Here is a 26,386-nt window from a genome sequence, read left to right as displayed (position 1 = left end):
TGTGTGTGTGTGTGTGTGTGTGTGTGTGTGTGTGTGTGTGTGTGTGTGTGTGTTGCAAAAGGTATCTCACTTGTCCGTCTCATCCTTTTCCCCTCTTTGTGGCGTTATCTGTGTCTATTTTCGTGTGTCTCTCTCGTGTTCCTGCCTCCTTTTGTCTCTCTCACTGTCCTTGTCTCCTCAAAGCATTATACCTCTGTACACACACACAAACACACACACACACACACACACACAGCCCTGCCAGTTAGCTGTTGCTGTTGCTGCTGTGCTGCAGATGCCCCAGTGTGCTGTCATTAGCAGGGAGATCTGGAGCTTCTATAAATTATGCACACTGAATAACAGAAGGCTGAGGATTTCTCTCCTCTGCTGCCTGCATATATATATATATATATATATATATATTTATATATGGATGTGTGTGTGCGTGTTGGTGTGTGTGTGATTGTTCGTTTATGTTCTCCCAACATTATACTGATCAACTTTGCTTGTTGACGCGTGTGTATGTCTACTTTACTGCACTCTGTGCTTCAGCTTACTCACGACTGCGTGACTCTCGTACATGTCCTTCAGTTATGTAGCGTGTGTGAGAGAGAGTGTATATGTGTGAGTCCTCGCTTGTTAATAATGTATCAGCACTCATCTTTTCCAGCAGTCAGCTTTAGTAGAAAAGTCAGACACATGCTTCTTAAAGGGACAAGGCTGGTGCCACATGGCTCATTTTGTGAATGAGAGAGGTCTTTGTGTAACCCTGCTTGAACACACATGCACGCACACACACACACACTCACACATGCAGATATATAGCACACACCACCCACACACTCATGCGGCTGCTGCTGCTGCACACACCTTCCTCACTGCATCAGCAAAGTGCCTGCTTCAGACAAGATGGATTTGACTGCTGCTCTTTCTGTTCGCAGTTAAGATTTTTATTTCCACAGGATTAGTTTAGACATCAAATTCAGAATGAAATAATTAGAAATGTTTATGCCAGCAACTTGTCAGTTGTTAGGCCAGATAAAATATCAGAAAAACGACTGTTTTGATTAATCTGAGGCATCGGACTCTTTTCTTGGAAAGCTGTTTTCATCTTTGGCATTCCTCTCCATAAGTATCCCTGCTGTGCCAGAATGTAGGGGTTTGGCATGCAGTCAGTGACCGCCTGATATTCATGAAGTTGTAAAAGGACATTTTCAACTGTCACTCTGTGTGCACTCTTGCCTTCTGGTTGCTTTTGATCAAGGCATTGAACTCATGAAATCTGTTTCACATGAATGTTGATCAGTAAAACACTATGGCTGTTTAATGTCCATCTAAACACGAGACATAGTTTGACTGAAACAGAGAAAAATGCTCTGCAGATATATTTTGGGCAAGTAATGGGTTAAAACATGCCTTTGGTTCTATAAAGCAGGCTATCTTTGGCTCACAAAGGTGGGCTATCTTTATCTCGCTTTTGTTGTGGAGATCTTTGATGGTGACAAGTAGAGTATCTTCATCTGTCTTCCAGATGTCCTCTTCTGCCTTCCTGGATGTTATCTTGGAACTATTATAGTTGTGCGGCTGATAGTTTTTTATTTATGAGACAGTATGTTCATGCTGGCATCTTTTAATGCCTCAGTGTGTGCACATCTTGAACCACACAGAAGTAGTTTGTAATGTATTTGTCTTTATGAGGTGGATTTTTCTGAAGGAGCCTTGTGCTCATTAATTGGGAAGATGTGGATAATACTTTGCCCAATTCTAACCTGTTCATTGATATTTAAGCATTCCCTGTCAAAATTCATCAAGATATAAAAGTTTTTTTATTAGTCTTGTTCTCAATTACGTTAAAAGTCCAACAACTCCTCAGACTGATGTTGTCAAATTTCTATTTGGGTAAACTATTTTAGATTTGGTGCTGCATAGGACCAGAAGCTCTAGAACTATTGCATATTATAAACTATTTCTAATTTACATGTAGTTAGTCAAAAATAATGTGGTTTTGTAGTAAAAGTACATGACATGCTCCTTTTTAGCCTTTAGACTAAAAATAAACTATTCTTCCAATCCCACCTGACTTTGGGCAAGAGGCAGGGTACAGGGTTCATCAGCGTATCACAGGGCCAACATACAGAGACAAAAAAACATTCATACTTTCCATTTAGAGTTTACGATTAACCTAAATCCAATCAGCATGTCTTTGACTTGTGGGAGAGAGCCGAAGTGCCGACACAGAAAAAACAACTGTCAATACCACCTGATCACCCTGCTGCCAGTCTATATATTTATATAAAAAAAAGACCAGAGTCAAGATTACATTTTATCCTACTCTCAGTACTTTCCATTTTCTTCATCAAGTATGTGACACTCCATAAGGTTCCTCTTGAATATATGGGCCTTCTAACACAGCTTACAAATGTATGATTTGTTTTTTTACAAGGCTCAGAATTACTCAGGACGATGGATGTGAGATCTACTAAAATGGGTCAGTCAAATTAAACACATCAGTTAGCCTAATGCTGGAGCTCATTACTGGGTTATTAATAGATTTTAGACAACAATGTCACACAGGTATAAACAATATCAATATCTATTTTAAATACACAGGCAATATTTAAATAAATAATGCTTGTGTAATTATTTTCATGGGATTCGTGGATGAAATGTATGTCATATATCACTGTATTGCCCATTAATTATGTACATTTTCAGAATTTATTTTATGTAAACCATTTTGGCAGGTTATGTTCATATAGCTCTCAGGATTTTTTAAAAGATTTACCCATGTAATTCATATACGGATAGTTAATTCAGTCATTATCTATTCACTACTATGCGATGGAAGTAACTTGTGACTGATTCTTCAACCAAAAACAGACAAATACAAATATAATTTCCTCCATACTGCTCCTGTCATTTAAGTGTCTGTAAGCCCTGACATTCAAATTTGGCGTAATTTACACATTTTTAGCTTAAATGTCATCTGATATCCTCCTCTGGAGCCACGTTAACCTGTGCGGTAGACTCGCTTCTTCCTGTAGTGGTCATTTAGGCTAAAAACATGGTGTAAATGAGGCCGTTTCGTTTGGGTCCCCCAGTTACTTCACTTGCTTTGGATTTGGCTGCAATGCTGTTTACCCCTGAAACTCCAAAAGTGTTTCGTGGACTCAAGTACTTCCCACCCACCTTTCCATCGGCACAGTGATGAGCAGATAATGAGTTAATTTTCATTTTTCGGTGAACTATCCCTTTACGCTGAGAACATGCTTAGAGAACTCATTACAGAGGGTAACGTAGCTCAAGGTGCATGTGACGATTTATTCTGCTGTATTCAGGGTCGTAGTCCTTCCTCACAGTGGCCCAGGACGTCAATACCTTTATTAACCTCATTCACTAAGGTCTACTGTCTGTCTTCATTAGTGTCAAACATTTATCTGCCATGTGTCTCCTGGAAACCAGCGCACACTGTACATTTCAGCTTGGAGTACAGATTTGTACTTCCTCTGTTTGACTCCATGGCTCATCAGTATTTATATTATCTGTAATCATGATCATGTTGTAAAATAAGCCTGAGTTGTCCGAGATAGACTGTGCTGGACTTAAATAGGAGGGATGAGAGAGAGCGCCATTATCTATTCTCTTGTTCCACCATATCATTCCCACTTCCATAAATTATTACTGAAAGCTGATCATTTTAATTAATTTTACAGTAGCGAACAACTGTAGCACCCCCAATTTCCTCTGAACAGGGTCTGGAGGAAGTCATAAGTCAAATAACTCAGTTCGTTTGTTCTTGAACTGTATTACAAACCAGTCCTAAGCAAGATTTGAAAATTCGACATCTTATCAGCCTTAAGAAAATATATGGTCTTTTAGTAAGAAAAAGAAAACAACATACACAGTTTATAACAGTTAGACACAATCAGCAGCAATAAATGAGCACTCTATCCATTAAAACTTGGGATCTCTCATAATATATCTTTTTATTTGTTTGATTTATTGGCACAGAGCATCACAGGCTGAACAGAGGGAGCCAGTAATCAGTTTACTGACGTTACATTACAGGATTTATGTGAAATCTTCAAATATCAAAACTGGACATCCTGTCAGTGCTATTTGGTGCAGTTTTAATCCTCAATAAACCTTTTTCAGTGCATTTCGTTGATTTGAGCGGATAAGAGTAGGCCAGTGGGACTTCAATGCACAGTAGTGCCAGTCAAAAAAAGGCCAAGAGGCTAGTGAGACTTCATTTTTCAGGAGACATTTCTGCTCCAATGAACAAGAATGCAAACTAGAAATGAGTCGAACGCAAACATACGTACTGTATGACTGTACTAAGAGCATTTACCTTGAGATGAGCCCATTACCGCCCACAGGTAGTTCCTCTCTTTGCACAGTAAGTATGTACATGTAGTGAAATTAAACAAGCCACACATGATTATTTGTGCAAAGCTGGCACAAAGTTTATTAAGGAAACTTAAGAAATTGAAAGTGACTTGATAGTTGAAGGGTGGATAAGCACTGATTTTGACTGTAATTTAGGGACATTTTTGCAGCCACAGGATTTTTTTGTCATCTTTCTTTTGACAAATTTGTACTAAAGGCACAAAATTCTCAAAAATCTCACATATTAAATAAAAAAGACAGAAGCTTGTGCCATTAACTTAAAGCTAACGTGCGTTGTACTTGTAAAGGAGTACATCAAAGCAAGCCCAGGTGGCAGTGTTTGCTTTGTGAAAGTAAAGGAATTGCTAGTCAAGACAATTAGCTATAGGCTCATTCAGATTTGACTTTTATTGGCTGGTATATATTTTGTAGAAAAGCTAGTAGTCATGAAAAAGGTTTAGTACGATTTCATAAAAAAAAAATACAGACATAATATATTTTTCGAAGTTGTGAGGAATGTTGCAAACCCTCATTTCCAAATGGAGAGGGTATTAGGGTCCAGGGGTGTACAAAGTTACTTCGGCCCCGAGATGTGACGCCTCACATAAACATTTTTGGTTCAACTTAAAATTATTTTTGTAGCTCTGGCCATTTGCTATGTCAGTTGTAACAACACAGTCTAGCACAGTTATTGCTGAGATCTCAGAATGAAGAAACATAGAAGCATCTCCTGGAATAGCATGCCTAACGGCAGGTAGACATTTGTCTGGCGTTTAGGAGTAGCAGGTACACATGACCTTTGTGGTCATTGTTACAATAGTAAACCCACAGTTTAGCTTGTGTAATGAACACTTCAGGACCCCTGTGATCGTGGCTACATAATTAAGCACACCACAAGCGTCCAGTCAGACATACGCACATGTTTCAGTGGCAAACCTTCACTGTAATCAGCTGCTGGCACAGTGGACCTCCAGGGTCTGTCCTGCTTGGTTTGGTTTTGGAAAGGATCCTGGCTGTAGCATTTATAACCAATGATGTTATTTCTGTTCAAGTCCTCAGCAAAGGTTGTACACAAATAGTTTTCATGAGTACAAACAACTGTGGAAAACATTTTCACAGTGTCCCAAGACAAATGGTGTGACCTTGTTGATGTTCTTTAACTGGTAGAAGGCCACCTCAGTTCAGTGTTTGGGTTCCAATCAGGTTCCTTTTGACCTTTTATGTGACAAGTATAACTTTTTGTTTACATAAAATAACTTAGATTGTGTCCTATGATCTGTCATTTATTGCCATCGTCTACCTGATATGAGGAATTTAGGCTGTTAACTGGGCTCTGATCATCAGATGAAGCGAAAATGTGTTGTAATGGAGTTGCATGTCATCTGCGTAACAACCGAAACTCATCCGATATTTTCAAATTAACTTAATGGAACCTAATGGCAGCATGTACAGTGAGAAAGAAAATGGACTAAACCCTGCTGTTCACCTCACAAATCAATCTCACCATAATTTATTTGTCTCAAGGCTGCTGTAGGGCTTTTTCTCCCAACAGCATGTTGTGGCCTATCAAAGGGGCATTGGGGCATCCCTCTTCTACAGAATATTTAGCTCCACAAAGAGGACAGATGTGATCAATGCCTCAATCCTCTTATCAGGGGAATTTTGTCTAATTTACAAGCCTGCAGTTAATGGTGTATGTGCGTGGTGAGGGGTGAGGTTGATGGGTGAGGTGAGAAATGGTGCGGTGAAGGGTGGAAGATAAGAGATTGTGGCGGGACAGTTGAGAGAGCAGGATGTTTGGAAGTAGAAACGGAGGCAGATGTGAGACAGCTAGGGAGAGAGACAGGGAGAGATGAGAGAAAATGGATGGATTGGAAGGAGGCGAGACTTGCAAGATAGAAAGGGGGGAACAGGAAGAAAGAGAGGAAAAAAACAAAAAGATAAATGGAGGACAGGTGGGGAGCAGAATGACTTGCACATGACTCCCAGCCCTGAGAAAGAAAAACACGAAGAAGAGAGAAAGGAGAGACAGAGAGAATAGCTTTTCCCCACTACTCTGCCCGCGAGCCCTTCATTAACTATTCATTACCAACTCTGCACATCCTATCTATCTATCTATCTATCTATCTATCTATCTATCTATCTATCTATCTATCTATCTATCTATCTATCTATCTATCTATCTATCTATCTATCTATCTATCTATCTATCTATCTATCTATCTATCTATCTATCTATCTATCTATCTATCTATCTATCTATCTATCTATCTATCTATCTATCTATCTATCTGTCTATCTGTCTATCTGTCTATCTGTCTATCTGTCTATATGTCTGTCTGTCTGTCTGTCTGTCTGTCTGTCTGTCTGTCTGTCTGTCTGTCTGTCTGTCTGTCTGTCTGTCTGTCTGTCTGTCTGTCTGTCTGTCTGTCTGTCTGTCTGTCTGTCTGTCTGTCTGTCTGTCTGTCTGTCTGTCTGCCTACCTACCTACCTACCTACCTTTCTATCTATCTATCTATCTATCTATCTATCTATCTATCTATCTATCTATCTATCTATCTATCTATCTATCTATCTATCTATCTATCTATCTATCTATCTATCTATCTATCTATCTGTCTATCTGTCTATCTGTCTATCTGTCTATCTGTCTATCTGTCTATATGACTGTCTGTCTGTCTGTCTGTCTGTCTGTCCGTCCGTCCGTCCGTCCGTCCGTCCGTCCGTCCGTCCGTCCGTCCGTCCGTCCGTCCGTCCGTCCGTCCGTCCGTCCGTCCGTCCGTCCGTCCGTCCGTCTGTCTGTCTGTCTGTCTGTCTGTCTGTCTGTCTGTCTGTCTGTCTGTCTGTCTGTCCGACTGTCTGTCTGTCTGTCTGCCTGCCTACCTACCTACCTACCTACCTACCTACCTACCTACCTACCTACCTACCTACCTACCTACCGACCTACCTACCTTTCTATCTATCTATCTATCTATCTATCTATCTATCTATCTATCTATCTATCTATCTATCTATCTATCTATCTATCTATCTGTCTGTCTGTCTGTCTGTCTGTCTGTCTGTCTGTCTGTCTGTCTGTCTGTCTGTCTGTCTGTCTGTCTGTCTGTCTGTCTGTCTGTCTGTCTGTCTGTCTGTCTGTCTGTCTGTCTGTCTGTCTGTCTGTCTGTCTGTCTGTCTGTCTGTCTGTCTGTCTGTCTGTCTGTCTGTCTGTCTGTCTGTCTGTCTGTCTGTCTGTCTGTCTGTCTGTCTGTCTGTCTGTCTGTCTATCTGTCTGTCTAACTACCTTCCTACCTACCTACCTACCTACCTACCTACCTACCTACCTACCTACCTACCTACCTACCTACCTACCTACCTATCTATCTATCTATTGAGCTATCTATCTATTTATTGCTTACACACATTAATGTTTCTCACATGGTCAGTTTCTCACTGAATCATTCTCTCTCTGACTTTTTCTCACCCACTCCCTTCCCTCTGTATCTTACAAAAGTCTTGACTGTACATTTGTGAGTGGAAGACAGTCGCTCTGTGTGTGTGTGTGTGTGTGTGTGTGTGTGCCAATACAACAATGCACAACGCCAGCAATGAGAGACTAGGTCAAGTCAGTATGTGTGTGTATTTTGTGACTTTGTGCATGTGTGCATGTGTGTTTGCATGCAACTACAATACAAATGAAAGTGGAGAAAGGGGGGATTTATTGAGAATCACTCTTTAAACCACATGCATACACATCTAGTCACATTGGTAGAGAATACATTTCTTCTTTAAATGTATGACACACACACACACACACATACACACAGAGGGTTGCCCTGGGCTTGGTATTGCTGCTGTGCCGAGGTTAGCTGGTGATACTGCATGAAGGCCTGTTGTGGTTGCTATCATTCAACAACTAGTATTCATCTCTCTCGCTTTCTTTTCCATTTTCACCTTTTCTCTTTCTCTTTCTTTCTTTCTTTCTTTCATACATTCGCACACACACTCTTTCTCTCTCCTACTCTTTCTCTATGTTATTCCCCCCTTTTCTTTCTGCCTTACATCCTCTCTCTCTCTATCTCCTGCTCCCTCCCTGGTTTCCATGGTGACAGCTGTGCGCTGCAGAAATCACACTGATCGGAGAATAAGATAGAAGGAGCTTCTCTCTTTTATACATGAACACACACGCAGGCAAGCTCTCTCTCTCTCTTTCTCTCTCTTGCTCTCTCTCGCACACGGACACACACATACACATGCAACATACATATTACAAACAGTGTATGTACACTCCTCCATTATGACATATATACACACATGAACCAGTTTCCTCTCACATGTCTTTGTACATTTTATGAATATACTGTGCTCCTTTGCTCACTGTCTCACAAGTCTGTCAACTGATGCGGTCAAACACACAAACTCACACACACACACACACACTGGCCAGGCCATGTGTGCAGGCATGTTGCCGGCCATGCCTTTCAGAGTGCCACCTGTCTGTGAACACACCTAAATGGTTTGGCTGCCATATCAACCTCAGTTATTGGATCATGCTTAGCAAGAAATTAGATCAGTTTTGTTCATGAATGCTTTTCTGGACAGAGAGAGAGAGGGAGTAGAGAGGGAGGGAGGGAGGCAAGAGGAGAGAGGGGAGGGAGCATCAGCTGACCTTGAAAGAAGACCTCTTGATGGACAGCTGATGGGAGCGCTGGTCACATGTGATTGGCCAGTGGAACAGGCTGGTCACAGGCTATTGGCCAGACACTGCTGTCCATTTGTGGCTCCCCTCCCGCCCCCCAACCCCACCCACCTATCTGTGCTCTCACTGAGGAATTCTCCCATCACTCAGTGATACAGAAGGCTTGGATCAGCAACTTACACTGCATGCATGCACGTTGACACGCACACACAAACAAACACACACATATCAATCAGTGCACAAAATGCACGTGTGCACATTTGTGCGTCCTACATGTTCTCATGCACTTCCTCAGTGCTATGGAAAATCTGTGCGTGTGATTGTGTATGTGTAAATTGCAGCTGCAGAATTAGACTTGTTATGGTTGGTATGGCTGTGCTGTGTGGGATGTGTGAATCTACTCTAATTGTGTTTGTGCACATGTATTTCAGAAGCTCTCTCTCACACACTCTCTCTTCTTGTGCACAACTGTTGTGCAGGCTTCGTTTTTAAATGTTTGCAGTCAAAAGATTTACCAAAAACTAAAGCTCAACCTCAAACACAACATTTCCAGATTTTAATTTATTTAACTTTTATTACAATATTTTTTTCCGTGCCTGTTGGCAAGCAGTCTTGCCTTTCACGGCGCCCACAGGATTTATGAGCTGACTTGGATGTTCTCCAGTACTAATTGGTTTACAGGTAAAAACTCTAAAAGTAAAAAGAGTATTCCTTTTTGGATGCTACAACTCGGCGAAGGCTGACATTAGATAGTAATACTTTTTGTTGCCAAACTTACTGGTCCTCTTTGAGTAATATGGACTCAAGTTTGACAGTCTTTTAAAAGATTGTGCTGATACTATTTGTTATTGAAGAGAAAAGACAATTAATTCCTTTTCCATTGCAAGTAGAGGAGCTTGCCTTTTGTTTTTTTAGTTCAATGTATCAAAACATTTCATCAGAAAAGGCAATTTGGTAATGAATCCAGATAGAATTAAGGTCTAAGCAATGAAGCAGGGTGGAGATATGACGTATTTAAAACATAATTTGTAATTTTGTCCCACATCCTTATGTCCCCGATAGGTGCTAATGTATTTCCGGCATAGAGAGAGGGGGTTTAAGACCTAAGAACCCCTTACTGTAAATTCCTCCTCCTCAGCATTTGTGATTTGGTTTTGGAACATCAAGCAGCAACAGGGGAGAAAGCACAGAGTTTGTTGTTTATATGTTTTCCAGCTTGAGCAATGAAAGATTCAATCATAAGAATCTACCTGTTATTTATGGATCATCACATCTAAAATAAGATCTTTGAAGACCAGTATTGCTCAGTCGTCTTTGAATTATATTTGGAATAGAGTAGAAGCTGGTTAAAGATGAATCAAGTGTGATTAAAATACAGTAACCATAAAATAAACAATTTAATCGTATCAATTATTACAAAGGACAAACTCAGAAGGACGTTTGAATTCCCGAAGTGACCTGAAGCATTCTATCATATGCTCAAAATGAGTTCAAATCGAAGTGGGAATTTCAAGTGATTCAATCAATCCGACACTGTCACACCCATGAAATGTGGATGTCACATCTATGAAGGGTAATTTCCTTCTGGTTTTCAGCTAACGTTACCATGCTGATAAAAAAACCACAGAGCAGAGTGTCCCCAAGAGGGATGAGCTCATCGCTGACCAGGTTCACCACTCACAGCCGCTTCATCCTGACGTTCACCACTCATTTCAACACTCACCTGCACAAAGCCTGACACACTGTCTCACTTAAGACTCACTAGGAGACAAATCTCATCTGGATGGTTGTCAAGTCTCTTCATCTCTTCGGCTTCACACTTAAATATGTTTTGTTGAAGGAATAAAAACTAAGTTTTGGCCAAATCCAATACAATTTAAGTAACTGGTGACCACGACTTAAAACGTAAAAAAACTGAAGGAAAACAGAAAATGCCTCCAAACTGCTTCTGTGGTGTCGTCCACATTCAACATTCAAATTTGAGTCGAATCTATGTCATTTATACTGTTTTTAGCTTAAATGTACACTACCTGAACTGAATGCAGCCCCAGAGGAGGATATCAGAAGACATTTAAGATTAGGGACTCTTGGATGACAACAGGCATTTCCTGTTTTTTTTCTGTAGTTTTTTTAAGTTTGAAGACGTGGTCACTAATTACTTCAATTGTATTGGATTTGGCTGCAACACTGTTCCCTCCTGAGGCTCTAAAAGTGTTTTGTGGACTCAAACTCTCAGCCCTCAATCGGCTTAGTGGTAAGTTGATAATGAGTGAATCTTCATTTTTCAGGGATCTATCCCTTTAAGGGTGTAAGGGTTAGCAGCGTGTGTTGACAGGCGGTCAGAACGTACCCACCAGATGGTTTTGATTATTTTAGGTCACCATATCGGATTGACACAGACATTCAGGGATGTTGTGGATGCTGATCTCCGTCATGGCAACAATGATCTTAGAATCAATCTTTAATCTTTAGCAATTTGTCCACAAAGCACAGCATTCATTTTCTTGCTGCATTGCATAATATCTGGCTGAATTTTAGAGTATATATTTGAAAAGTTTTGAACCTGGGTCTGAATATTGTGTCGATTGCTGCAAGGAATAATTCTGAAGTAGCTCCAGATCATCACCACAGGCCAAGCAAACTAGCAAACTACTTTTAGTTGAGAACATGACTTCTAGGATGTTTGAATTTGCTTAATTTCAAGATCTACACGACACTATATCATGTCATGGTTGAGTTCAACAGTGAAAAAAGTCATGTTCTAATTCTTCTCTTTCACTAGACCACGTTGAACCCAGATATAAACTATATCATGGGGAAACAAGCAAAGAAGATATGGAACCCTGCTGTCTTTATCTTCACTCCCTTTATTTCCATGTAAAATGCAACTTATGGGAATTGTCTAAAGAAACTGGGAAATGTTGGAAATGAGCTGAATCCTTACTGCTTCAGAATATAAATGAGCGTTTCAACACTTAATCACTTAATGTGCTGATAATCACACACTGATGACAACTGAGGACCGCAGGGAGGATTTTATTTAATTGAAAGAATAGTCCAACATGTTGAAAACACAATCTGTTGTCTTTACGTTTACATTTTGTGTGTATGAACAAATTAGAGAAAAGTTGTTACCTTTAGTGAGATTCAGATGTGTCAATATAGGTGAATTTCTGAACTATTGACAGACGACAACAGTTTTTTTTTGCTTCTAGTCCTTATGGTGTTGCTAACAGAAGCTTGTCGTAGGCTGTGTACTTAAAGCACAGAAGGACTGAGTCTCTGGAAGCAAGCTAGCAAAGAAAAATCTCGCACTAAACCTTTAAAGTTGACATAATCCTCGGCAGTGCAGAACTTCTGCATGTGTGACTGAGCTGACCACTTGAGGTAGTGTGGAGAGATTGATTAATAGATTGACAGAAGGATTGGCTGTTATTTACACTGGATGTATGGACCAATTGGCCGTTCTCTCCTTCTCCCTCCGTGTGCCTTAACCTCCTACTCATGTGCGTGTGTCTTGCCAAGATTTCGAAAGATATTCCAATCTGTGGAGACCTAAATTTCATTTTAACACCTCACTCCCTTTCTCCCACACATATTTTAAATGAACTCCCTGCTTTCTGAGAATTCACAGGCTCACATGCTGTTATTTTTTGTTTCTGCTCTGCCACAGTGAAATGATACAAATAAGTTAACAACTGGAGTGTGTAAAGAGTGACTCTCTAGCTGTTTCACCAAGGATATCTGAAGTGTTATATGGGGTTTGGCAAAGGCAGTATCTTTCCAAGACTTTTTTGTACAAACTTCCTTCTGTGTTATTTGTGTCCTCTTGCTATAGTTTCTTTTTTGGTTTGGTAGCATTTCTGGTTAATTTACTGTTGATTGTTTCTTATGTAATAACTGACAGTGAAGCACTTTGTAACTTGTGAAACATGGTATACAAACAAAAATTATTAATCTCCAAGATATTTTGTCATTGTAAGTATAAATGTCAAATCCGTGCTGCTAGAATTGGGCTAAAGTCGCCTTTTCTACAATGAAAACTCATCTCTTTTCCACATATGGTACATTGTTATTAGATTACAGTTCCCATGATTTCCTAATTTTCTCCTGCAGAATATCTAAAGCAAGAAGCAGGATTAGAACAACGAGCAGGCTGCTCAATGTCCCGTGGAAAACCCTTTGGCCTGACTAGTTTAAAGAGAGTAAAGTGCTGAGTTCTTCTATATTAGGGGCGTAAAGGATTGTGTAACTCATGTCAAAAACAACAGAACCAAAACATGAATTGCGGCCGTACTGCTCCTGTGGTGTCATCCAAGTGTCTGCAAGCCCCGCCATTCAAATTTGACTCGAAACAAGGTTATTTACAGCATGATTTTTGCCTAACTGACCTCTCTCATCCTGCCCCATATTGAACAAAGCCACACATCATTGAATATGTTTCAAAAAATGGTTCCTTGTTCAAGCACATTGTGTTTATCAAAACATTCTGAATAGATTCATATTTATTGACAGTATTAATAGTAAGTGACTTGTTTACGTCATGCCCCCTCTTGATCTGCCCCTGGTGCAGCTTTAAAGTCTGGAAGTACATATTTGGATGTACACCAGGAAGTGAACTATAATTCCCTTCCTCACTTAGTCCGAGGGATCTGGAGCCACATTCAAGAAAATACCAAAATAATCTGCAAATGATTCAAAAAATATTTGACGACAGTGACACTCCAGTGTTATTCATTACTAGCCAGAGGCCATGGAGAGAGAGATAGAGCTTCTGGTGATGTTTAGATGATTTAGTTTGGTGTGACGTGGAATTATACATCAACAGTTTGTGTCGAGTCTGTGACAAGACTAAATCTTACAAAACATGAGAAATGGATTTAAGGATGTGCTTCTTGTTCTGCTGTGAGTCTGAAAATCATACCTAAATCCGACTTACATAACTGCAAGCTGTTTGGAGGGGGCTTCATAGAGGTTGTACTTTCTCACTCCACTGTTTGTATTTTAATGTCTTCACCGCAGACTTACACTTGTGTAATTTTCTGACTATACTACCTTGTCTGTGTGACCTAGCTCCAAGTCTACTTGTTGTTGTTGAAGATGCTATTTTACTTAATAGTGACTGATATATCCAACCTATGAAAATCATTTTAAATCAGCGTTAGCGTGTGGTGGTCACTCCGACCAGCCATTTACGCTTTTTTTTTACATAACTACATTTATCATGTCAAAAAATGATGTCAAATTCGAGCAAGAGCTGTTACTTTGACATACAGTTACATGTACAGCTACACTCATCTCATTTACCGGTTTTCTACATTTCTGTTGCTTTTTTTTAGTCCCGATAGTCCCCTACATTTCAAAGCTGTACTAGGTTTCACACACTTATCAGATCCATAAATGTGCCAGCTTTTTTCAAGATCAAGATCAATGAATTATTCCCTGAGAGATCAGTGAATATGTTGTAAACGCACCACAATGTTAAAGACAGAAAAAATCCTGATCCGGATCTGCACTAAAATTTAACAAGTTCTTCAGTGACCCATACCACAGTTTCATGGAATTCCATTCTGTTGGTTCTGTGTGATCCTGCTTACAAACAAACCAACAACGTGGCTTACTGGAGTATGATGTCGAATTGCCATGTCCCCTGCTCATTTGTACCATGCTAGATAGATGTCTTGTATGTTTTGCACAGTATGAGAGGAAGACAAGGATGAATTTGGAGTTTAGAGTTTTTCATGGGACTGGCATTCACCGTTAGCTAGTATGTTGTGTATAACCTGCAGGAGTTATGAGACACACACAGGGATACTGACCTACAGTGTCTTATATAAATGCATGAAGGAGTAGATGGAAGATGCAGCAGTGCTGTAAGGAGCTGTGGGCCTATACAACTGTAGACCCGCAGTTGATCAGGCGTGTCCTATCACTACAACACTGTGTGAGAGTGTGTGTGTGTGTCTGTGTGTGTGTGTGTAAATGGTGCTAGATGGTGCTGACTTGTCTCTTTGCTTTAGCTTCTCTGTTGCCTACACTTGTGTCAGTGATGCAGTGTGTTGTACTTGAGACACACACTTTCAGAGAGAGAGAGAGAGAGAGAGACTCTGTGGACTCTGTCTGGTGCATCGGGTTTTGACCACCACATCTGAACCCTCACAAACAGATTTCCATCAGCCACACATATAAATGCATACATAAACACAGACATTCACAGAAAGTTAAATGGATAGATCAACTTAATGTCCTTAGTTCATTTCTATAATGCACTCTTTGATTTCCTTTCTCTGCTTTGTTCCCCTTCCGCTTTCTATCTGTCTCTCGTCCTCAATCTGTGTCTCTGCCTCTCTTTCCCTATCTCTATCTCTCTCCAGCCTCTGCTCCTAAGCTGCGGCTGATGCGAAGCCAATCTCTGATGGAAGGGGACAAGCTGTACTTGAAGTGCGAGGCGTCGGGGAATCCCAGCCCTTCCTTCCGCTGGTACAAAGATGGACACGAGCTTCAAAAAGGCAGAGACCTCAAAATAAAGACCAACAAGTGAGTCTATCGAATTGAATATACCTCTGATTATTCAGCCTCCACAATTTCATGGAGCAAAAATTTTAAATGTTAAAATCCAGAAAAAGAACTGCTTCTTCAAACCAAATAAAATGCTTGTTGCAGTGGTTCCTGGTATTGAGCTCTGTTTTAGTGACACAGGGCATCTTCATATTCTGTACTCAAACTGTGACCACTGCTAGAAAACATAACTTCTACCTCCTGTTTGCTCAACTTCAAGAACTACAATGAGAATACAAATTACCAACCTGTAACCAGAGACACAACTCCACATTAGTGTGTCTCATGTGTCTGCTGGATGAGAAACTTTCAACCTTATAACGTGACAGTTTACAACTGCAACTCTATTTGTCAGTAGATGAGTATGATAGCTGGTCATTATGACGGGTTTGATAAAACACTGATTTGAAAAGTTATTCATTGTTAAATTTCCATTACAATATTGATTGAGTGTATTTTGAGAACTACATTACAAGTCACCAAGGCTGATTGACCTCCTTTTCACCATTTTGCATAAAACTGCATTATGCTTAGTTAGATTTTCTTTATAAATTTACAAAATTAAAATAAACGTCCTATCTCAGAATGTATCAGAAAGCAACAAATCCAATCCTCTGCAGAAAACAGGTTGTTCCTTGGCCTATACCCCACCGTTACCGCGAGTTTCAAGAAAATTGGTTCAGTATTTTTAGCTTAAGACAGACAAATAGCAAAGAAAGCATAATATCCTTGGTAGTAGTAATAAAGCTCAGATTTTTTAATACAGGTTATGTAAATACAACACCTACACACGTCAAATGTACATTAATAAAGACATTTTTGCTGTGACCACTCCTTTTTGTTGTGGCCGTGAAGCGATACCTTCCTGAAACAGCCACACTGTAAGAGATAAGGGCTAAAATCCTAAGTCCTCCTTCGGCGAAGAAAATACATTGTAAAGTTCAGTCAGAGCTAATATTAGCCAGTCTGAGTAAAGCCCAGTCAAGTGGGTATTTTACGAAGATCTTTTTAGCATGAAATTCGTTTCATTTCCCTGGACACTGTTCCTTTAATGAGCCAGGGAGGAGGGACGCATCCTTGCAGTTACACAAGGTTTGTTGCCATGACTATATAACAATAACCCCACATGGCTACCAGGACATAGATATTTAGACATCTGGTCGAAGGCCTTAGTAATCCTCCATTACGGATGCGTGCAGACAGCTGCATAAACCACAGTCATACCTGCCAATTTGTTGGCCGCTTGGACCATCTGCAACAAATTGTTGGGTACACAGATGTCCACACAGAGCCTAACATGCACCCTCTAATGATGAAATTTGCATCACACGGAGCTTAGCCCTCATGGAACCTCGTGGATCAGATAAATATAACACTGGCTTAACCCAGACCAGTGTAGCATCATATCAGCTTTAGTGGAACTCGACGACACATTGTTATACATGGGCTGCTTCCACATATTACAGCAGAACTCTGCCTTCTTCAGTGTGCAGTTGTAAGTTCTGTACATGAAGAGTAAGCTTTAATGTGAACATTGAAATCTATAGTTGGGATTAGAGGAAGACACGGTGCAATACCTGCAATAGAAGTTCACCCTTTAACTGTTTGAAATTTACCAACTAAACACATTTTATTTTATTTGTCGAAAATCCTCTTCACTTACCGATACCCATCAAGTGTTCTGAAAAAATTGCTAGTGTCTGTGGCCCTCGCAGTACTGTAGTAAACACGACCGATCATTTCATTGGGACTGGTGAACCTGTCTGTCACTAACCGACCTGCCTTTACTCACCATGCCCGTGCTCTCAGTGCACATGACTGGAGAGACATACACCACTGAAGCAGAGACGATGTTAGTGATGGCGAAGCCAGAAGTTGTCAAGCGAGTCACAAAAAGTCAGCTTCTAGCAGTTATCAGTCGGTGTGTGTTCATGTGTTTTGGGGGCGTAGATTTGATGAGCGGACCGATAGGAGGGGGTGGAATGCAAAGTTTCAAATATGTAATAGTTAACCTTAGCTTTATTCTATTGAAATGCTTTTTACAATATATCACTGTGTACTGAAGAGCTATACATTGGAAAAGCACATGTTCAAACCTTTAATATTTAGTTGTGGATTTCATTTTTGTCTGTCTGAACTTAATATGTGTCGAGCATATAAGCTTTTGAGGCCAATTACAACTATTTGTGTACTATGATAAATTATTCTTGCCTGTCTGGGCTAGAAATACAAATGTAATTTCTTGTCCAGTCATAGATGACTCTGCTGCTTTTTTAAGCAACAATATCTGACAGTATCTTTTTATCTGCTCTATATCACCCTCTCTCTCTGGCTCTCTTCTGTCTCCTCTGTCTCCTCTTCTCTCTCTGTATCTCAATTTCACTGAAGAAAAAACTCAAAGGTGCAGATCAGTCGTGTCCGTGTGGAAGACTCTGGAAACTACACCTGTGTGGCTGAAAACACTCTAGGACAAGAAAACACCACAAGTTTAATCACCGTGCAGATCTGTGAGAACATCTATCTATCTGTCTATATGTCTGTCTATCTGTCTGTTGCTCTGTCGGTCAGTCTGTCGGTTTCTCTTTGCCGACATAAATTGTCTGATCACCTTATATAGATGTTGAAAATAGAGAAAATGTTAAACATTTAGATGACTTCTATCATGATGCACAAACTTCCTTGTTTTAATAGTATAAGCATGTTATCGTAAACATGTTTACAGAGAGTTTCTGTCGCTCTGTTACATCACTATTTCATCTTTCCTCAAAGAACTGAACAACTATGGAGCCTTGTTATGCCTCTGCACTGGTGACAAATCTGACCGGACTCAATATGTTCTTGGGTTAATTTGGACTAAAGGATGAACTGATTAAAATTTGGTGGTCAAAGGTCAGGTCCCTGTGACCTCACTGTGGCCATAGTATGACAACATACACTATATTGTTTTATCAAATCTATCTCTGTTTCATATATTAAATGAACATGGACATACATGGATATAAACTGCAACTTGACTGTTTGGTAGAGGTATTCTAGTTAAGACTTTAAGGGATAAGTTAGAATAGAGTTAAATATTCATGTTTAAAGTGAAAGCTATTTGAAATCAAATATGCAGGAACCTAATCATGCAACTTAACTTGTCAAATGTGATTGTGTTATGTGGTTTGTGTCTCTGTAAAGTCTTTTTTAAATTTTGTACAAGTCATGGAAATTTTTCCTGGGAGAACCAAGACAAAATAAAGCAGTGGTGGCAGTTGTAAAACAGGAAAGGTGGGGAAACAAAATAGTTTATTATAGTTTTTTATATTATTTTTAAGTATATTTAAAGTTTTGTGTTTGAATGGGAAAAGACAGTAGTGTGTTCAGAGCATAGACTGTATGAATAGATGGACATCGTGTCTCGTCCAATCATGAGTCATTCTCAGCAGTCAATCATGATGTTTCACCCCATTTTAATGGCATCCAATAATTAGCTAAAAACGTATCAAAAAATGAGAACACAGGTTCAAGGTGAACATTGATTTATTTGTCACACTCACCAATTTGCAATTCACTAAAGAGTTTGGAAATTTCTGAAGCATGTAGTGCCAGAATATCTAGTTATTTAGTTGCTATTATATTTTAATGACTTATTATTTTAACAAAGAGGTGACACTATCTTTTTCTGTGTCCTGTTTTCTTTCTGTCTGTCCTCCTCTTAGTGGCGACCACGACCCCGTCTCCGGGTGTGAGTCACGCGAGACGCTGTAACGACTCGGAGAGGACCTACTGCGTCAACGGAGGAGACTGTTACTTCATACATGGTATAAACCAGCTGTCATGCAAGTAAGTCAGTTGTTTAGTCAGCCCCCGTCCCCACAGTCATCACTGTGTAGTCGCTCCCCCTGTCACTCCTCCCTCCCTCTCTCCCTCTCTGTCTCAGACACTGTGTCGCTTGTCACTGCACTACCTTGTCTTCTGTTCTGTAGTTTTACTCAACCCATACACCCTGATCAGCAACAACAGTAAAACAGGTAACTGGTTTTCACTTGGACACTGTGCATGACATATCAGGGCTTTTGGTCTTAAGTTGTTACCAGCTGTCCAGAAAAAAAGAGATTTTTGCATAGAGCAAATATTGATTCAAACATTATGTCGGCATGCATATGAATTATGTTGATTCCTGCTCCTAGAATCTTCTCACAATGCCTGAGAAAAGGCTTTCGGTATAAGAGAGAGCCGTCAAAAAAAGGGTCTATTCAGAAGCACAACACTGGCATGAGAAGTTAAAGAGGACGTCCTAATGACGTAGAATATAAGCTGCTGTCTCTGTTGTCCGTCACTCTGTTGGCGTGTGAACACAAATCACTTTGCATACTGAGGGCACTCAGTAAAGCAAAGTGAACTGAGGACACCTGGACTCTGCTGAGTTCTCATAATTCAAATTATTCAAGTATGAGCCAGGATGTAAAGTTAAGTCTGTATTATCCTCAGCACTATTAGCCACAGTTATCAGCTGGGCTCATCACTTAGTAACTATAATCTCAGTAAAGTTAATAGTCTGATAGTATTGACTGATATATTATTACTTTTTACATGAGTAAGTACCTACGAACTCCCCAAGGGTAAATTCGTCTTACCTTACTTTTTTATTCACTGACAATATTTTTTGCGTTATCTCGCAATAGTTAACTGTTCCCATCAATTTATTAAAGGTGCACAAGTGTGTGGTCATCTGTATCTGATCTGTTGTCCTGAACAGTAACTGGTTCCTAATGACAGCATACAGCAGATCACTGAACCACGTTGTTCTGGAGAGACCTCTTGATCTGTCCAGCTAACTTAACCATGCCTATGGAGTGGCAGTAGAATATTAGCATATTTTATACCCAGAACACAGTTAAACTAAGTAAAGTGATCCATACTGCAGGGGTTTAGTGAAGATGAGCCACATGTTGAAGTGCAAATACCAGACAGGCCAGGCTGGGTTCACAGTGTTGTGAGTTGACTGGGCAAATTATATTACAGTGCACATGACAAGTTGGATTATGGATTTCTTTTGATTTCATTTACTACAATAATAGAAGGGATAAAACAGTCTGTAACGTTTGCATGGCAGTGACAAAATTTTTTGTTTTTTTGTAGTTTGAGTTGTTGAATTACAGAAGAAGACCTTCGAAGACTTGACCGTTGTTTGCTGCACAGCAATGTTAATCTAAGAAGAAACCAAATCCTTGTCATCCAGACAGTGTCCATGTTTTTCATGTTCTTCAACTTTGAATTCTTTTTTTGCCATCTGACTGTCAAGTTTTGGTTGTCAGGATCTCACACAGACACAGGCAGCCTATGTGTCATTTGTTTACTGTAAACACATTTAGCAGGTGCTCGGCCTTCCTATAGGGATAGTGTGATTAAGACAAACACAGCTTAGGCCTGACAAACATTAGTCTTTTTCCCTCATTTTCTCATTTTCACTGACTGACAGGGATGGTCCAGCATGGTTAATTGGATCTTAGAAATATTATGGGAGTGATGCTATAACAATTTCTTCATCATCACAGACCATGGTTACAATGTTCACTGGAAATGCTAACCATCTAGTTCTTCCTCTTGTTTTTATTTAAAAACTATAATCATAGAATGTTTCACTTCCTGCAAAACAAGGACTGAACTAGACAATAGATGAAAAATATTACTTTGGAAAATAGGAAAATGCAGGCAATGCAATTGGTCACAAAAACAATAAAATAAGGTTTGTCATGATGTCATAATTAATAGCTGGCTTTGTAGAAATAAGCTTATAGCCTCTAATGTTAGTATACAGTATTTGAGGTTGGAAATTGTATCTCATTACCAGTTATCTGATAACATTGTTTTCCCTTGGTGCACATGAAGTGGTACAGTATGGCTTTGAGCTCAATGCAGTGTTTTAACTGTATTTACTGAAGCTTTAATTAAACCAGAGCGGTGAAGATGTCTTCTCCACTTTGTGAAATGGAGATTTTCTAAACTATGGGTTTTAATCTTTCAGTTTAAACTTGTCATACACACTGGGTCATTTTGTAGATGTGTAACAAACACTTCCTCTGACAGTGTGCATAGCAGATGGTGCGTATAGTTATGCATGATCAAGAGCTTTGTTCTTATGTTTTCCTTACAATTGGATGTATTTTCTAGAAGTCCATGCGTAGATCTGCACTCTTTGTTTTATTATTTCCATTCCTCTCTCTATATATCTTTTCTCTCTCCCATCTCTCTCTCTCTCTCCATCCCTTGCTTTCCCCTCCACTCTCTCACCTCCTTTCTCTCTATCTCTCATCTGATGTACCTTCCGGTCACTGCTGAAGGATAAATCAGGATCTTTTTTTTCATGGTGCTGACAAGCAGAAAAACTTTGTTCGAGAGGGTGCATACAGACATTATGAGCTGCGTATATAGGGGTACAAAGTGTTCAGGATTGTACAACCTTCTGTGCATCATTGTTCGACACATGAACCTTAAAGAAGATACAGCAAGCTTGCTAGGTCGCAGCCGTCCAGCCAGCTGTTTCCAGAGAGTTACTGTTGCTCCTTCGTCATCCTTTGTTGGCCTGTCTGTTGGTGCCGGTGGATAACAGGATGTAAATAAGACGGCTGTCTGTAGACTGTCTGCACTGCTTGTTAACTTCAGAGTTTTGTAGACCTCCACTCTTACACACAGAGACGCTCACAAATCTGCACGACAGCTGCAAATCAGTGCACTGAACGGCACCGGCAGGCGGGAATAATTGTTAATATCCCTGAAATTTGAGATGGTATTTGTAAGCTCTTTTTGTGCCGACCATGGAAACGTATAATCTCCTCTTCCCCTGAAGGGAAGAGTAGCTGTACTTCAAAATGGAGTCTGTAGGTTAAAGTGGAGGACAGCACCTATACAGAAAGGCACCCTGGCTAAAACTGTGTGTGGAGGTTGAAGTGGAGATCAGCGCATACAAACATTCCCCCTGGCGAGTGTGTTGCCTTATTTAATGTGTCTTGCTTTTCGCAATGTTCCACCGAACCTGTGTTATAGTTTCATTACATTACACTTCATTTAGCTGACGCTTTTATCCAAAGCGACTTACAATAAGTGCATTCAACCATGAGGGTACAAACCCAGAGCAGCAAGAATCCAGAAAGTACCATTTTCTTCAAGAAAGCCAAACTACAAAGTGCTACATGTAAGTGCAACTAAACTTATATTTACTTATTTATTTATAATATAGACACCAGAGATGACGGTGGTTTGTAGACCATCATCTTCTTAACCAAGGTGTTGTCGGAAGAGAGTCTTTAGTCTGCGGTTGAAGATGTGTAGACTTTCTGCTGTCCTGATGTCATTGCGGAGCTCATTCCACCCTAAATGGCCCCTCATAAATGCTGAGTGTACTAAAAATGTAAGTCGCTTTGGACAAAACCGTCAGCTAAATGACATGTAATGTAATTTTGAGCCAGGACAAGCAAAGAGTCCTGATTTTATTGAGTGTTTGGCTTGCAGTGAGGGATCCTCAAGCCGATTGGCAGATGCAGAATGGAGTAGACGGTCTGGGGTTTAAGGTTTGACAATGTCCTGGATGTAGACTGGACCCGATCCGTTCACACCACGGAACGCAAGGACTAGTGTCTTGAAACGGATGCGGGCAGCAGCTGGTAACCATTGAAGGGAGCGGAGGAGTGTGAGAGAACTTAGGAAGGTTGAAGACCAGTCGAGCTGCTGCATTCTGGATGAGTTGCAGAGGTCGGATGGCACTAGCAGGTCGACCTGTCAGGAGGGAGTTGCAGTAGTCTCAGCGTGAGATGACCAGAGCCTGGACCAGAACCTGCGCTGCCTTCTGAGTGAGAAGGGGAAGTATTCTCCTCAGTTCCCAGGGAAGATCTGCAGATGGCTCCTCTGTTGAATCTGAACTTTGCTGATATACTCCAGTCTGGCAGCAAGCAGAAAACATTAGCCCCTGTATTCCCAGCTGTAGGTTGAAAATGCCAAATTTCTCCTCATGGATCAATAAAGTTAATTTAATCTAATCTCATTTACAAAATGCCATGAGTTCAGGGTAGGGCCGGTGCCTGAACATAATGTCCATTGCTGTCTGTGTCTTTCCTCTTAAATTTGATGAGTCTTTGTATAATGAATATAACAATATGAATCACAGGCTTTGCTTTCATTCAGACGGCTGGCTTTTTTCTCCATATCTTTGTCTGCAAATATTTAGGCCTGAGAGAACATACAGTTTAAACCAGGAAAGCATGGACTGATAAAGAAAGGGTGGACAGATGATTGGAAACAAGAACGACAGAGGTAGAGAGAGAGAAGAGGCAAAAGAAAGAAAAAGGAATGCTAGAATAAAGGGCTGCTGCTGCTCACAGTTTCTCTCTCTCTCTCTCTCTCTCTCTCTCTGTCTGTCTGTCTCTCTCTCTCTCTCTCTCTCTATCTCTCTTCTCTATTTATAACTCTATGGGAAATTGCTGAGTGGGCTCTTCTGAGGGTTTTTGCTGTAATTGATTCAAAATGCAAGTTGTCTCTTTAGTGGTGAGAAAGAGAGGAGAAGGATACTCAGTCAGTTATGTGGACATTGTACGCATGAGGGTAAGATGGAGGTCTTTGCCTTTTAAACTGGGTAAAATGTTCAGATCCTCAATCACAGTAATAAATGGAGTTTGGTTATTACGACTGGGAGGGTAAAATTGCCAGAGAGCCTCTGTTATCCTAAAATGACTGTAATGGGGCCACACCCATAATATCATAACCCTGTTGCTCATCAATTGTTGTGATTCATCCAAGGTATAATGTGCAGTGCTGTTGGATCTTCAACACGCCTATTATTCATCTGACTGCAGTTAAAGCTGATCTGCCATCAGTTAGAGCAGGTAAAAGAATAAATGAGTTGTGTCGCTGGGTACAAGCCATGACACTCATTAAAACACACAATTCAAGAGAGAATTTGAAGCACTCTCTACACAAAAGAGTTTTTGTTTCCGTGAGCACATCATTTGGAATGAGTTCATGACATGTTTCATTTAAAGAGCTGATAAGAATCAAGAGGATGGCAGTGTCAGGTTTTAAAGTTAACAAAACCATATTATATGTGCATATAGTATATAAACATAGATGTGTATCAATTGCTGCAGTGCCTTGAGGGGTCCTACTTGTTACATTAAGTGTTGTGAGTTTGATAAGCTGGTGTTTGTGGCTCCCACAGGACTGTTCTTCAGCCGGGGTGAGACACACACCGCTGAAGCAGAGACGATAGGCACAAGCAGTTGTTAGTCGGTGCGTGTTCCTGTGTTTTGGGGATGTAGCTTTGACGAGAGGTCTGATGTGATGGGGTGGAATGTATCAGTTGCAATTCTTCGAAGTGTAGCGAGCTCTTCCAGGATTAACAACCCTAACCCTTTAAGTGTTTACCAGTTCATCAGAAGTGATTTTTTTGGCAGGTGCTTAGTTTATAGGGTTCATTTAATGTTTTTATTATAGATAAAAGTTTTGGATGTGTCAAAAGGTTTTCACACCAAGCGTCACTCAGAGCAAGGATGATATTTTCATTGGAGAAGTTAGCAGCACTTGCCACACTGCAGGTGCCTGACTTTAAAGTTAACGCTTTGATTCTGCTGGAAATTTTCTCCCCAAACTTCATCCTCATACACACAACTCCCTCTTCAAGCTGCATTCAAAAACCTTCTGACTACTTATGTGTTGAAGTAGCAACTAGCTGTAACTCCTCACTATATCATCTTGATAAGCACAGCATAAAATATCCACAAGGCCCATCACTCAGTATCTATTGTTTACATATTCCTTATGGCATCCATATTTTGTATGTTAATAAGATAATAAATTTAGCGCATTATTCACGTCAATTATTTTAAAGCTGCTTTAAAGTTTCTCTAATCAATATTTTTATATTAGCAGTTGATCAAATGTGTAATATGAGACGGGACAATCCCACAGAGCCATAGCACCTGACTCTGCAGTTTCCCTCGGCGCCACAGAACATTACAGTTTCTTTAAGCTCATTGATTCATGGCCCAAAATGTCATTGTTATGATTGACCCTCAGAGCTCTCATCAGCCTTATTTTGAAAAGAGAGCAGACAGCTGTTTTCAGTGAAAACATTTGCACAAATCCATTTTCACTCCCTGTCCAGCACCAAACAGTGGCTGCATTTTTTTCTATAGACCATAACAGAGCTAAAAAGAGTGAATATTCGACATCTGTCAGGTTCCCTAAAACATCACTTTATATTTAGATCAAAGTTGTTCTGTGTCTGCTGGATGGGCAAAGAAGCTGTTTGCTAAGAAATTAGCCAAGTTAGCCTCAACAAAAGCTTGCTTTGCTCCTCCCACTTGTCTCAAAGTCACTGCAGGTCTGAATAGAAAAAGGATTGAAAAGCTGAAACAACAGAAAAACACAAATCTTATCGGATATTGTTGGATCATTTTAGGCTAACCTGTAAACCACTTTGTCAGACTCATGACAACATACATTTGTTAAAGAGCATGGAATTTATATATAAAAAAACTGTTTTATCCTTTTACTTTTCCTGACAGCTCACAACATACACTTTACATACAGGTGACATGATGTGGAAAAAAAACATGAATGGACTCTCATAAACCTTATAAATATTTAATCTACTGTTTTTACAGTCTTTTCAGAACAAGTATCAAAATAATGGATTTCCATTGTTTATATTCATCTTCTGTCTATTTTGATGTTTTCTTTTACTTTTTTTTAAATGTGGTCATGTTTTTGATTGGAAGATGAGAAAAGGATGCACTGAATGAGATT

General features: G+C 40.0%; 1 protein-coding gene across 1 annotated transcript in view; it reads left to right on the top strand.

Moving 5' to 3' along the window:
• Positions 1-26,386, top strand: part of nrg2b (neuregulin 2b) — a 49,357-nt gene that overhangs the window by 8,437 nt on the left and 14,534 nt on the right. The window contains exons 2-4 of the mRNA XM_061079610.1: positions 15,421-15,583; positions 17,993-18,111; positions 19,306-19,429. Of these exons, the coding sequence (XP_060935593.1) occupies positions 15,421-15,583; positions 17,993-18,111; positions 19,306-19,429 (406 nt within the window). The remainder of the gene's footprint in view (positions 1-15,420; positions 15,584-17,992; positions 18,112-19,305; positions 19,430-26,386) is intronic.

This window comes from Limanda limanda, chromosome 10, assembly GCF_963576545.1.
Source record: "Limanda limanda chromosome 10, fLimLim1.1, whole genome shotgun sequence".
Taxonomy (NCBI): domain Eukaryota; kingdom Metazoa; phylum Chordata; class Actinopteri; order Pleuronectiformes; family Pleuronectidae; genus Limanda; species Limanda limanda.
The sequence above is the reverse complement of the archived record's forward strand: the minus strand, read 5'-3'. Positions and strand labels throughout refer to the sequence as shown.